We start from the raw sequence: 13,307 nt of genomic DNA on the forward strand, positions 1-13,307 counted from the left end.
CTCCGCCCGCCCCTCACCGCCCTGGCAGCGTGGGGTCACGGAATCCGTGAGTTGGTCAGGTCGGAAAAGACGTCCGAGATCGGCGAGTCCAACCTACAGGCCGTGCAGGTTAATGGCAGCCCAAAGCGCAGTCTGGGATTGTGTCAGTACAGTTTAGTCAGGTTGGTTGCTGAAGGTTAAAAATGAGAAAAAAAAAAAATCAAGTTAAGGCTTCTTCCCTTAGCACTGTTTTGCTGCTAATCCTGCGAGAAGAGGAGGCTCGGGGGGTACCTCATCGCTCCCCACAACTACCCGAGAGGAGCTTGTGATGAGGTGGGGCCGGTGTCTTCTGCCGTGCCTGCTGTGGGAGGACGAGAGGAAATGGCCTGAAGCCAAGACAGGGGAGATTCAGATTAGATGACAGAAAAAGAATTTTCACTGTTGGAGTGGTCAGGTATTGGAACACGTTGCCCAAGGAGGTGGTGGAGTCATCACCCCTGGAGGTGTTTGCGAGGTGTCTGGATCCGGCCCTGGGTGAAGTGGTTTAGTGGTTTAGGGGTTACAGTGGCGGTGCTGGGTGGATGGTTGGACTGGATCATCTCAAAGGTCTCTCACAACCTTTATGATGCTATGAATCTATAAACGTGTCTTAGGATACCCTAGAAAGAAGACAGTTCAAAGAATTGTCCAAGAGCACAGGCAAATTTAGTGTAAGAGGAAAAAAAAATTTAAAAATGTGTATGTTACTGCACTCAAACCATGCTCCCTCTTTAATCTTTGTTATGATTCAATTCTGACCGCTTGAATCAACAGCATATTCTTAATTATTAAGATTCTCTGTGGAAATTGGAGGAAGATAATCTTTTTGAAAGAACTATAAAAGATTAGTGCTTAAAGAAAATCTCATCACTAACACAGTACCCAGAGGCTCGAATTGTAACAATAAAGCATATAATTACATATTGTTTCACAGATCCAACAGAAGTGCTGTTATAGAAAAGCTATACTGCAGGGAACACAGGATAAGCTACAAGGAACAATCCTAGGGAGGGAATGATTTCTTCCTAGTTTTAGCCTGTACCTGACTGTTTAGTATAATATCAAAAAAAGAAAAATGTATGCTATATTGGCCATTATCTCCTGCAGTAATGAGATATCCCCAAAAAGATGCATAGGAGTGTTTATGGTTCATTCTCAGTTCATTCAGGAAAGTGCAGTCTGGCATCACTGTTACTGATATGGATTATGCATTACAGAGGCATCTCAGTGATACTACTGGATAATGGCTTCTCTGAGTAGATTATTAGATTTTTTTCTTTTCTTGAAATTCTCTTTCCCGCTAAAGCAATAAAAATGTTGATCGTGAGTCTGGTCTAGGAAAACTAATTAATGGACATCATCTATGTTGTTTTTCCAGCTCACACTGTGTGTATTTATGAGAAAGAAAGGAAATGAGAGCGGCTATGAAACAGAAGCTCTTGGAAAAGTCTCAGAATTTTCCTAAAGGAATTTTCTTTCTCTGTGCCTAGCTAACAAATAGCAATGAAAACTCAGCCCTACGGTCTTCTGTTACTTATAGGTAATATTTTGCTTAAGAAGCACCATCTGTGGTATCATTACAGTAGTAATCATAATTTGTTAGTCATTCTTCAGTGCGTAACAGTAATCTCAGCTTGGCTTATGTGCAATGAGACTTGTAGAGATGGATGTCTGGAAGTACCACCAGAGGTAAGCAGTGCCCATGGTAGCTGACAGCTCTTCTCTATTTGTTAGGTATAGACCAGCTTTCTAAAGAACAAGGCTGTGAATTTGTGGAGACAAGCATGTCCTTGGATTTCTGTTGAAGAAAAGCATAAATGAAACCCTGGCATGGATTTGAGGTTTGAAAAGCAATTTCTTCTGGATGGTAATCTCACTTGGTGTTTGCAGTAGATTTTTTTTTTTTTTAAGCTCTTATCCAAAATTTTAGAAAAACTGCTTTGTATGCAGTAAGGTTCATAAACGAGGGTTGGGATTATGATCACACTTGGAAACGCCTGTAAAAGAAATACAAAAGCCAAAAGACTACAAAACAATTGATTGGACATAAATTTAATGAACCTCCCACAATATTAAAAATGAGAAAACATTTTGCAAAGACAAAAACTTCGGATTATGTGAAATATGCTCAGCCATCACGTAGAAATGAACAGCACACCAGCGACACTGAGGTGTTCTCAGTGAAGGGAGCGTGTTCCTGCAGCATTCCAGTGTGGTGCCTCAGAAACTTGCTGTGTACTGGCAGCAGTGCAGTCTGCAAGGACACTCAAGTAACTGCCTTTTCTCCTCGCTCTTGCAGCGTGTGGACAAGTGGTCCTTTGAGTTATTCACACTGATCACAGGCTAAAATTAATTTTTTCTGAACTTCTCACCAGTTGGGATATGATCAACTGTTTCAAGGTCTTTAGTTAGAAGATGGGTCTCTTCTTGCATCACAGGTTTTGTTGAACTTCCCTCTTATCCTGCTTTGTTTCATTTGGAGGGCAGTTTCAGTGCTCTTTGTAAGCCTTGTGGATGCTGTACTCCCCTAGAAAGTTAAAATAATTTTTTTTTTAAGTCAATAGGACCAAATGTTATTTGAGTTGTATATTTAGTTGCATTAGGGCACCACGACAGTAGGCAGGGATCCAAACAGGCTTCCCCAAGGAAGTAATGCATTTGGTTCAGTGGGGCCAATAGTGTAATTCTCTTGAGATTGATAGAACTCTCAAGCATGCAGGCAAAAAAGTGGAGGTTAGATTGTTAGGGAGGTTTGCAGACACAAATGCAATGTATCTTCTCCTGCAACTTCGAAGCGGCTTTAATTTGGATGACGGAAACATTGGTCTCGGATCTCGATGGTTCTTCCCATACAAATACTCTATTACTCCTCTTCCTGCACAGCTTGCTGAGGAACCTGAGGGAGTGCTGCTGCCAGCATGTACTGTGTGATGGAGCATGGGACAGAGAGGTGCAAGCTAACAAGGCATAGCACAGCTCCTGCCCTGTCTTTCAGGCCACCTTCAACAACTGTAATGCTGCTTACGCTCAGGAACAACCTTTTGTGCGTATGGTCTGACTTTCTAAGGTCCCTTGTTTGCCACATGGATGTCGTTTTCAATTCTGAGGCCAGACTTGGATGCCATTCCCTTGGGAGTCACACGGTCCTGCAAACATGTCCTGAGTCTCCTGTGTTGAATGTAGGCTGCACCTGTGACTTGTGGTGCTTGCTGAGGACAGATTTGGAAGGAGTCAGGCCTGTCTGTCTCAAGAGCTGATCCAGACTGCTCGATTTTGATGGAAGCCATGTCAGTTGCTCCTGATTGTATCTGAAGTACAAAGAAATGAGGTTAGATTTGCCACTAATACAGCTGCCTACTCAAAATCTGTTAATCCTAAATTAGTCACTGCTGCTTTTAGGGCCATTAATTAATGAAAATGCACTGAAGGCTGTAGTCAGTAAAACAAATATAATGTTGAGTAATGCAAATTGCATACTAATGGCGTGAAAATGGATCTCATTTTTTCCTCTTTAATTGTGGAAGAAGGGCAGTTTTCCCTCGGGGCCGCCACTCTGCTCCAGAAAGTGCCTGGATGAAACAGCTGCCCAGGTACAGCAGGCCTCCTGCCTGGGTATGTTCCAAACTGCCTTTTTCCAGCTTGCTGCTTCTCGGTCTGTTAGTCATTTACCTGCAACTCATCTGTGAGTGAATCAGGGCTCTGTTGTGCTAGCCCATGTTGCTGAATGGAGTTTTCTATTCTGTCTCTGAGTGCAGCAAAGCAAGGCAAGTGGTAGAAAACCCAGAACTGGAAGAACATGAAAATAAATTAGTAAAATGAATGATGCAGTAGTTTGGATTTTGTTGCTCCAAGCAGGTGAGATATGAAGTAGCAGATAAACAAAAAGCCCACAAATAAACCCCCCTACACCAAACCAAAAAGCCCTAATGTTTTTCCTTATGTACGGAGCAAACTTCATAGAAGTCCTTGAGGTGTGCCAAGACTGTCTGTTTAGTGTGTTCCCTTGTTTGCTGTGAGCCCTGGGCTCCAGTAACCTGTGTTGGATACCTGCCGGTCCACTCCATGGCTCCACATAGGAGCAAACCAAATAGTGCTACTGATTAGAAAACAACGTGTAAAAAAATAGTCGACACCATGGCTGTCGGGTTAAAGAACTTAAAACGAGAGGAGTCAGGAGTTTAGAGTCAGTGTTTGAGAGTTTTATTGTGACACTTCGCTGACACCATCCCTGGGAATGTTCAGTGGTAGACTCGATGGGGCTTTGAGTAACCAGGTCTAGTGGAAGGTGTTTCTGCCCAGGGGGCGCTTGGGATTAGATGATCTTTAAGATCCCTTAAAACCCAAATCATTCTGTGCTGTCCTGCCGACTTCAGCGGGATTAATTCCACGCTAATGCTTTGCAAAAATCCGTGCTTAGCAAAGAAGCCTTTGGGGAAATAAAAAAATCTTAGGTGGTGTAAACAGACGCGGAATATTGCCCAGAGCGTCCTGAACACATCCTAATTCCGAGCGCAAACGAAAATATTCCAGTTCCTTTATTTCCCGGGAAGCGTGCGCGCGCCGTGTCCACGCCGCGCGGGTCACGTGGGCGCGCCGCCGCCAATCGGGGCACGCCGAGGGCGCTCGCGAGGCTTTCAGTCTCCATGGCAACGGCCGAGCCGGAGCCGTCCGAGCGCCGCCGGAGCCGCCACCATGGTGAGTGAGTACGGGACGGAGCTGCCGCCGCCCCCGGCGCTCCCTGCTCGTCCCTCTGTCCCTGCCGGAGCGGGGGCGGCACGTCCTCGTGCGGGAGCCGCTCTAGGGGGCTGCGGCCGCCGCCTGCCCTCCTGGTGATCCGTGACACCCCTGCGGAGACCCCTGGGGCTCGGGGTTTTTGCGGGATGATGCGGTGCCCCGGTGGCTTAACTGCGTATCGGCCTGGCTGACTTAGAGATCACGAGTGGCCTGTGCTTATATGTCTTGTTTCCTTTCTGTCTGTGATGAATAGGAGCTCTTCACCTAAAAAAAAAAACCCAACAACAGCAAAGAGAACCTTAACTTCGCTTTCCATATGATCCCTCAGTTGCCAGGTGCGGGGACTTTGTGGGCAACATCGGGCTTGCAGCCACACTGTGAGAGCTGGTTCTGTTTACTGCTGTTGCTGCCTCCTGGGCCTCCTTTAATTCCCGGGCAGTCGAGATCTGTGCTCAGATTATTGATTGTCCGTCCAGGTATCCCAGGACTGCGTTGTCACTGGAGCTCATCTGCACAGGTGGATTTCTGAGGACAAGGTGGTCAGGTTAACTGTTTTGTGTGACTTGCTAGATTGCTGTTCCTCCCGAGCACCAGCCATACTGACCAAGGACATCGGAGTAAAGGAAACGGACTCACCTTTGGTTGCATCAGCTCTCCAGGCAATGCGGGGATAAGCTCCTGTTCGTGCCCCGTTGTACCTCCTTGTGACTGTGCTACCTGCTCAAGCAATGGTTATTGGAATGTAATTGGCCATGCCCGCAGTCCTTCCTTTGAAATAGGGGCACACGCAGAAGGGCTGGTCAGCCACATCTGAAATTGCTTCCTTCTTAATTTGCCCTGGGGGATATTTGTTTCTGGGCAATAGGCTGTTGAGAAACAAATTCAGATTGTCCCTTAAGATTTCTGTATAAAAAGGAACACAATCAGCAGGTGAAGGGAAGTCGTTCCCCTCTCTACTCTGCTGTTGTGAGACCCCACCCAGAGTACTGAGCACAGTTCTGGTGCCCCCAGCATAAGCAGGACATGGAACTGTTGCAGCAAGTCCAGAGGAGGGCTGCAAAGTTGACAAGAAAACCAGAGCACATCCCCTGCAAAGACAGGCTGAGAAAGTTGGCAGAGAAGGTGTGGATGCCCCATCCCTGGAGCCAGGCTGGATGGGGCTCTGAGCAACCTGGTCTAGGGGAAGGTGTCCCTGCCCATGACGGGGGGATTTGGAACTAGATGATCCTTAGGGTCCCTTCCCAAGGGAAACCATTCTATGATTCTGTAATTATATGGGAAGTTTCAAGATTCTACAAATAAACTAGCAAAGAGGCATAGCATACTTTCCTGTGGTTTTGCTTTTGGTTTTTTTGTTAGTACATTTGTAAAAGATATATCATTCAGCTACATTATACATATATACATGTAGTACAAAGACAAATATATCCAAGAGCTTCCTCTACAGGCCTTCTGGTTCTGGTCCTCTGATTGCCTCTGTTTTAGATTTTGTGTGACTTTTTTGAGGCTACCATTCGCTTGAGCTCTTGCTTCCAAGTACTGGTGGTTTTAAAGGGACAGCACTTATGTGAGGTGTACCGGGATTACAGATATGAAAATATGGTTGTTTCTTAACATGCTAGTTAATGTGAGAACCCTGTGAAAGCAATCACAGAAACTAGTCAGAAGGCAAGTGTTCACAATACTTATGCTCCTTTTTGCTTAGTGTATGCTTGTCTTTGTGCTTTTATCCTCACCTGCAGGCAGAGCTGGGCCTTAACGAGCACCACCAGCACGAAGTGATCAGCTACATGCGCTTTGCCCGCTTCAAGCGTGGCCTCTGTATCAAAACAGTGGATTCTTGTTTTCAGGACCTTAAGGACAGCAGGTACTGCGTGGGGTGGTTGTGAGCAAGAACAGACCAAATATGCTAGCAGCAGTGGTGGGTTTGAACACTTTAGGGGGCATCATTTCTCCATTTAGATTTGTATGTTCTTACTGGGAAAGAACTCGTAATTTTCTGAAAGTTACAAGCCAAGTGCTTTTAAAACTAAGTTGTTTAAATTCTTAGGAATTAACATAGGTATTGACAGTATGACATTGCTTTATATCTTGCTTCTGATGTCTAAATTTGACACAAGGCTAGCTGAATTTAACGTGTGTAATTGTGATGATTTAAAGAGAAAATACAAACACAACAACCAATTAGCAGTCCTGTGGTCATCTTAATAACTACTGATAGTGAATGTTTTTAGAAGGGTCTAGCATTATATGAGTGGTACCTGTGTAGTGAGATCTCATAAATACGGGAAGTTGTTACCTTTATTATACATGACTCGTCTTAACTCCTCTGTTTAGACTTGTTGAAGAGACCTTCACGGTTGATGAGGTGACAGACATGCTGGATGGACTGCAGAGTGTTGTACACAGTGAAGTGGAGTCAGAGCTCATAAATACAACTTACACCAACGTTTTACTTCTGCGACAGCTCTTTTCACAGGCTGAGAAATGGTACCTTAAGTTACAGACAGATGTCTCTGACTTGGAGAATCGGTAACTATTGGACTGTACAGAGTGCTTTTCAATAATAAGAAAACTTCAAAGTATTGACTATTTGCATTCTTTTCCTACCCTGTTTGAAACCTGTTTGTTTGTTATTGTATCAATGAGGGGCTAGTTTCAAAGTTTCCATCTGTAAAGTAGCAAGATACAAAAATGATTTCAACTTGTCAGCAAGATGTTTTTAATGGTAATATCCTTACTTGAATTAAGGGCAGGTGATTGGATTTGAATAAAAAAACCTTTTGTCTGGTTAGATGATATTTTAATCAAGGATGAATCAAGAATTTTACAGTTCTAATGCATACACCGTACCATTGCATGACATGATCTGTTGTGTTTATGGTATTTGCTTAGGACTTCATTTTGTACTTCTAATAAGAATCTTACATGCAATAAAAAGCATTGCATCACAGCCTGGTAAAATGTGTTATATAGCATAGCTCTTAGTAAATGAATGCCTTCCTTTATTTTTCTTCAGTAAATGAATGTCTCTTTATTTTTCTTTTCAAGAGAATTATTGGAACAGGTTGCTGAGTTTGAAAAGTCAGAATTTACATCCTCGAACAAAAAGGTAGAGTTTTATTTTAATCAAATACTGATCAAATGTCATGTGGAGTTGCAACAAATGTTTAGAATGCCTAGTACTGACTCGGTGCATAAGAGAGAAAAGCAAAGCCAAAACACCACCCTTTTGTTCGAAACAGCCTTTGAAAGTGTCCAAAAAGTCACATTTGCAGTTTGGCACCAAGGCTCACTCTGAATTGCCTTGGCTGTTTCCAGAGTGCAGGTTCTGCATGTCCAGGACATGTCTCATATACCTCAGCCCAGGGTCAGCCAGACCAGGGATGTGTTAAAGCGTCTGCTCGTGAGTTCCCTTCCCCTTGCAACTGGGGTAAGACTGGGACATTTGCATGTCCCACTACGGAGTCATAGTTGAAAAGATTGCAAAGTAAAGATATCACTTTAGCTTATCTTGCATGATTATGGCTGCATCTTACTTGGTTTGTAGTGTAAAGGTATATTTAGTTAATGTATATTATTTTTGATGCTTAAAAGGAGAAAATTTATAGCATTGTAAATATTTTTTACTGTTATAGTCACTCAAATATTTTTTCTGTTTTCCATATTCCTTTCTCTTTTGGTTGCTGCAGCATTGTTAGTCTTCTGTAAAATCAAGTTTGTAATCCTTCTATATCTCTGTTCAGTATTTTTGTTTAACTTCAGCTCAAAGTGTAGCATATAACTTAGGAGGCAAGGAACCGGTAAAAAATGAAATGAAAGGTCATTCATTTATTTTAGAAAAGAAAGCCGGATTGACTGTTAATAATTATTTTACAGACTATAGGAGTACCTTTCTCCCTCCCAAAGATCTGTATAATTTAATTTTTTCACCATTATTATTTCTTTAGCCCACTGCAGATCCCGTTAAACCAAAACTGGCTCCATTAAATGAAGGTGGGACAGAGCTGCTAAACAAGGTAAGAACTTGTCTGTTCATGCAGTTGTGGTCAGTGACCATTCTGTTTATGCAGCTGAATAGCTGTACAGTAATATTTCTGTAATGTGTCTGTCACTATATAGACATCATGGTAATATATCCCAGAATGTAAAGGAAAATGCTAATGAATTAATAAATGTTGTAAAGCATCTGACACGTAGTGTGCAGTTACGGTCTCTAACATGTATTGCAATATTGATCCTTCCTTTGCAAAGACATTTTGGCCTTTGAAATTGTTTATTTTTTCATTTTATGGAGTAAATTAGTAAATTAGTTCCATGCAGCTAGCTGGGTTTTCAACAAGGAAGTAAATTAAAATATGTAGCTGGCTGAAATGATTAGGTTATTGAACATTTTCTGTGTCCCTTTCAGTCAATCTTAGTGCTTCCAATCTTTTTATTTTTTTTTTTTAGTAAGTTGGCTAAATTCGTCATGAAGAAACAGGCACTTAGGGAACTTGGAATTTACTGGCTTTGAAAATGTCTGATTTCTCACTTTCTAGACATCTTCAGGATTAGGAAACACTTTCTGGTAGTTAATGTTATGAATGGTACTTAGTTCAACTGAACTTTTCTGAAATGCCACACTTCTTGCAGTACACTTTTAAGTCATGAGCAGTCAAGATAATTAGCCAGGAGCTGTGTTTTCTGTCTTCTGGCCTGCACTACCAAAATGATTTGTCAAATACAGCCTCTGAATCAAATTGTTTTTACTCATTACAATAATTAAAGCATCCAAGACTTCAGACTTCTATTTTGCTTATAGATCAGTGTAGTTCTCTATCAAAAATAATTTCAAAATCTGTTTCATAACAGTTTTTGTTGAATATTTACATCTGATGTCTTTTTCCCTTTTTTTCCCCAAAATAATTCAAAGTTCATATGGTAAATTTGTGCTGATAAAGCATGGTTTTTTCCTGTGGCAGAGAACATGATATGCAGTAACCTGGTATTTGTCTGCTTCAAACAGGAACTATGAATAAATTCTTTGTTGACTGAAAATACAAATGATGACCAGCAATGAAATTTGCATCTCTGAACATACAATGTTTAATCATGGATCTTGATACTAAGAAGGTGCTGATCTCAATAATCTCAATTCAGTAAAGCATGTACCAAATTTGGGTGAATGGTCCTATACATTGCACTAGAATTGGAGACTTAAATTGCTTGCTGACTGAGGCAGAAAACACAATATATCAATGAGTTACTGATTTCTTATGGAGGCCATTTTTTATAAGCATTTATAAGATCTTGTTTGCTTTCCTAAGTTATGAAGTGTATTTTCTTTCCTGAAATATTTGGAAAATTCAAAATAGCACAAGAGTGTTCACAAACTTTTTCTTGTTCGTTAACCCAAAGACAGTTGCTCGTCTCCAAGAAGAAAACGAAAAATTGAAGACCAGACTCAAGACCATAGAAACACAGGTAAATTCCCTGTAAGCTTGGATACTTAATGCTGTTAACATATTTAAAAATATCTGAGTAAGAATCCCATGGTTGTTAATCTTATGTTACGGAGGTTTTGAATTTTCAATGCATTGCAGGCTACAGCTGCCCTAGATGAGAAGTCCAAGCTAGAGAAGTCACTGAGGGATTTACAGATGATCCAAGGAGATCAGAAGGTAAATACAGTTAAGATATCCCCCCCACCGTGTTTAACACAGCTGTTGCCAATACATCCAAAATGTTGTTCTGTATGATGTGTTTCTTTTCTGGCAAATGCAAAAATTCAAGTTAGTTTTGTTGTATTCCTGCTGACATTGTCTGTTCCTGCTGGTCTTTCAGTCAGCAGATAATCCATAATATTAGTTGATATTATGACATGTATTTTGTGTCACATAGACCACGATAAATTATTGTTAGGTACTGTCAGGAAGTAGTATTCCAGAATTCATATTCTCAGGGTTGATATTTGTATTAACAGACAGAAGTTTATTTCTTGATGTTTACTGCTGAAAGAAGGATGTCTAACCTGGTTTTACAGCAACAGTAAAACACTAAATTTTTCAAGCATTTGTCACACTTAATGTCGACATGGACAAGCAAACTTGCTGCTTATATGATTTTATGTGGTTCTACACATATCAGCATACTGTTAAAAATGGTTCATTGTTTATTTTTACTTCTTGAGGTTCTTAATCTTTTTTATAAATGACGATTCAAACATGGTGAGTTGCTGCTGCAGAAATAAAATATAAGAAGCCTTGAAGTCACGTTGAAACAGATAAGTCTGTTCAGGTCACCTTAGTATTTTTTCAAGTTTGTACCTTTATTTTGTCAATAGTTAGTATTTTTTCAAGTTTGGTAATGTGTGATTGTTTCTTAAATTTAAAACATTTCTGTTCAGACTTGAAACAAAATTATTACACTTTAATCCCATTATTTTGAGAAATTGACTTTAAAATTCCTCCAGTATTTACAGATTCGAAGTGAAGTTCAGTATCATAAAACATTTCTATTTTATGTTTCATATTTTAATTCTGATTTCTTTTTATTTTGCTTTCTAAATGGTTTATGGTATGTACTTGGCTCTCTTAATATGTTATAAGTTTACTTAGTAACTTTCAAAATCTGTACTCAATAATATTATTTAATAGGGAACTTGATTTATCAGTCATGACAAATATTTTCTTTCTCTGTTTTGTTAAGCCTTAAATTATTAAAGGTTTAAAATATTAAGGGGGTATATTAAATCCTGGATAATACTGTTTGTAGTTTTAAAAGATTGGAACCAAATCTCATCCTGCTTTTCTGGTTAAAAATGAATTGGCCTCAGTGTCAGGGCTACTGACTATCTTCAGCTTTCCTGTCCTAATTTGCTCTCTATAATCTGTCATTTTCTTCTCCAACTCTTACATTTTCTATTTACAGACATATATATGTTGTTGAAACTAGGTAGTGGATATAGTGCTAAAATGTTCTTCTTGATTTAAGCAATACAGTATTATCAGTATTAGTTGTTGGAGAAAATGTGGAATTTTATGTGATTTCACTCCATATTTTTTAGGATGGGTGTCAGTAAAATCATATAAACCCAGTTGCTCATAAAGCAGAAGTTTTTAAACTCTTTGGACAAACCACAACAGTTCTTAAGGACCAACTCAGCAGATTTTTTTTTTCTTTAATTAGTAGTTAATAGATGACCCCACAAAGTCTGAGTCACGTTTGAGAGTAACTGCTCCACTGGAACAGTTTGATTTGAGGATTTAGAATTTTTGCAAAATTGACTTATGTCATGGTTTAGAAAAATGGTAACTGTCTATTCTGATCTGAAACACACAAAATGTAGTGCTTTCCAGCATTGCAGACTTGGACTCTGCTCAAAATTCAAAATAAGCTTTTCTTCTGTACAGGTACTATACAATACTTCTGTATTGTCAAGTGTATTCCTGTTCTCAAACCTTCTCAAACCTTCCACATAGAAGAAGGAACAGAGCTTCCTTAGTTTTAGTTTTTTGTTCTTTTTAAGGTGCTACTGGTTCAGCCTCATCCTGAGTCATTATACTTGTGAGTTTGAAACTGAGCTTTCAAACCAGAGAGGGTTTTTGTGTTTGGTTTTTGATTTTTTGATAAAAATCCATAGAACAGTTACATGATTATAATGTTTTGTTACCTGGAACTGAAGTCCAGAAGAGTTTTGAGTTATTTCTTCTTGCAAGGAAACAGGAAAGTTGTTTCACAAGCAGCTGTGTAAGGCATCTATTCATATTGTAAGTGCAATATTCATATCTGACTGGGAGTATGAGCCTTAACACTTCCAGCCTTTCCTACCTGTGCTACACTAAGGGCTTTTGAAATGCTTCAAAAAATGCATTGTAATGTAGACACTCAGATCTTAAATGTTAATTTACTATTTCTGTATGGTAAATACGTTCTTATAATATGCTTTATCCTGTGGCTGCACCTAATTCCTAAAGAAGCGAAGTACAAGAACTTGAAATCTCAACTTGGCAGAAGACATTCCAAACATCTTTAAAATGCAGTTATTAAAAATGTTTTAAAGTTATAAGTCAGCCACTGTGGTAACATTGTTTTCAGTTAAAACACTAATTTAGGCTTTAAAGGAATAATGTGAACATAATTATTAAAAATTAAGATGTACCTACTTTGTGTGGATTTTTGCACTTGAAATTTAAAATATTTCTTCTCTTGCATTTGGCATATTTTAAATATTTCTTCCATTGAAGACTAATGCAAACCAGGATATCACTGAACTGGAGAATAAAGTGGCAGCTTTGAAAGCCCAGTTTGAGAAGACTTTGAATGATACTACTGCAAACCAAAAATTCTTGGAAGAGGACTTGGTGACAACAAAACATGACTTGCTTAAGGTTCAGGATCAGCTATCTGCAGCTGAAAAGGTTAGCATTTCTTTGTAATGTAAAGATGTGATCCTTACTCACATTTTAACTGATTAGTAATTTAACAAGCACAAACTACAGGATGCAGAGTTTATCAGGTCACACTGTTGCCTGTGTATTTTTGTTATTTCAGTAGAAAAGCACATTATAAGT

General features: G+C 39.9%; 1 protein-coding gene across 3 annotated transcripts in view; it reads left to right on the forward strand.

Moving 5' to 3' along the window:
• The first annotated feature begins 35 nt into the window (after window positions 1-35).
• The window catches only part of LZTFL1 (leucine zipper transcription factor like 1), a 15,312-nt gene continuing 2,040 nt past the window's right edge, over window positions 36-13,307 (forward strand). Inside the window, exons 1-9 of one of the 3 annotated variants that reach the window (XM_027892353.1) lie at window positions 36-161; window positions 1,397-1,538; window positions 6,492-6,619; window positions 7,090-7,284; window positions 7,804-7,864; window positions 8,703-8,771; window positions 10,153-10,218; window positions 10,338-10,415; window positions 12,981-13,154. In XM_027892353.1, coding sequence (XP_027748154.1) covers window positions 6,543-6,619; window positions 7,090-7,284; window positions 7,804-7,864; window positions 8,703-8,771; window positions 10,153-10,218; window positions 10,338-10,415; window positions 12,981-13,154 — 720 coding nt within the window. In that variant the 5' untranslated portion in view covers window positions 36-161; window positions 1,397-1,538; window positions 6,492-6,542. The other 2 variants (XM_027892344.1, XM_027892361.1) reach the window with 2 other exon arrangements.

Source organism: Empidonax traillii, unplaced genomic scaffold (genome assembly GCF_003031625.1).
Source record: "Empidonax traillii isolate 1590-97213 ecotype Southwest subspecies unplaced genomic scaffold, ASM303162v1 scaffold14:size4059594, whole genome shotgun sequence".
Taxonomy (NCBI): Eukaryota; Metazoa; Chordata; class Aves; order Passeriformes; family Tyrannidae; genus Empidonax; species Empidonax traillii.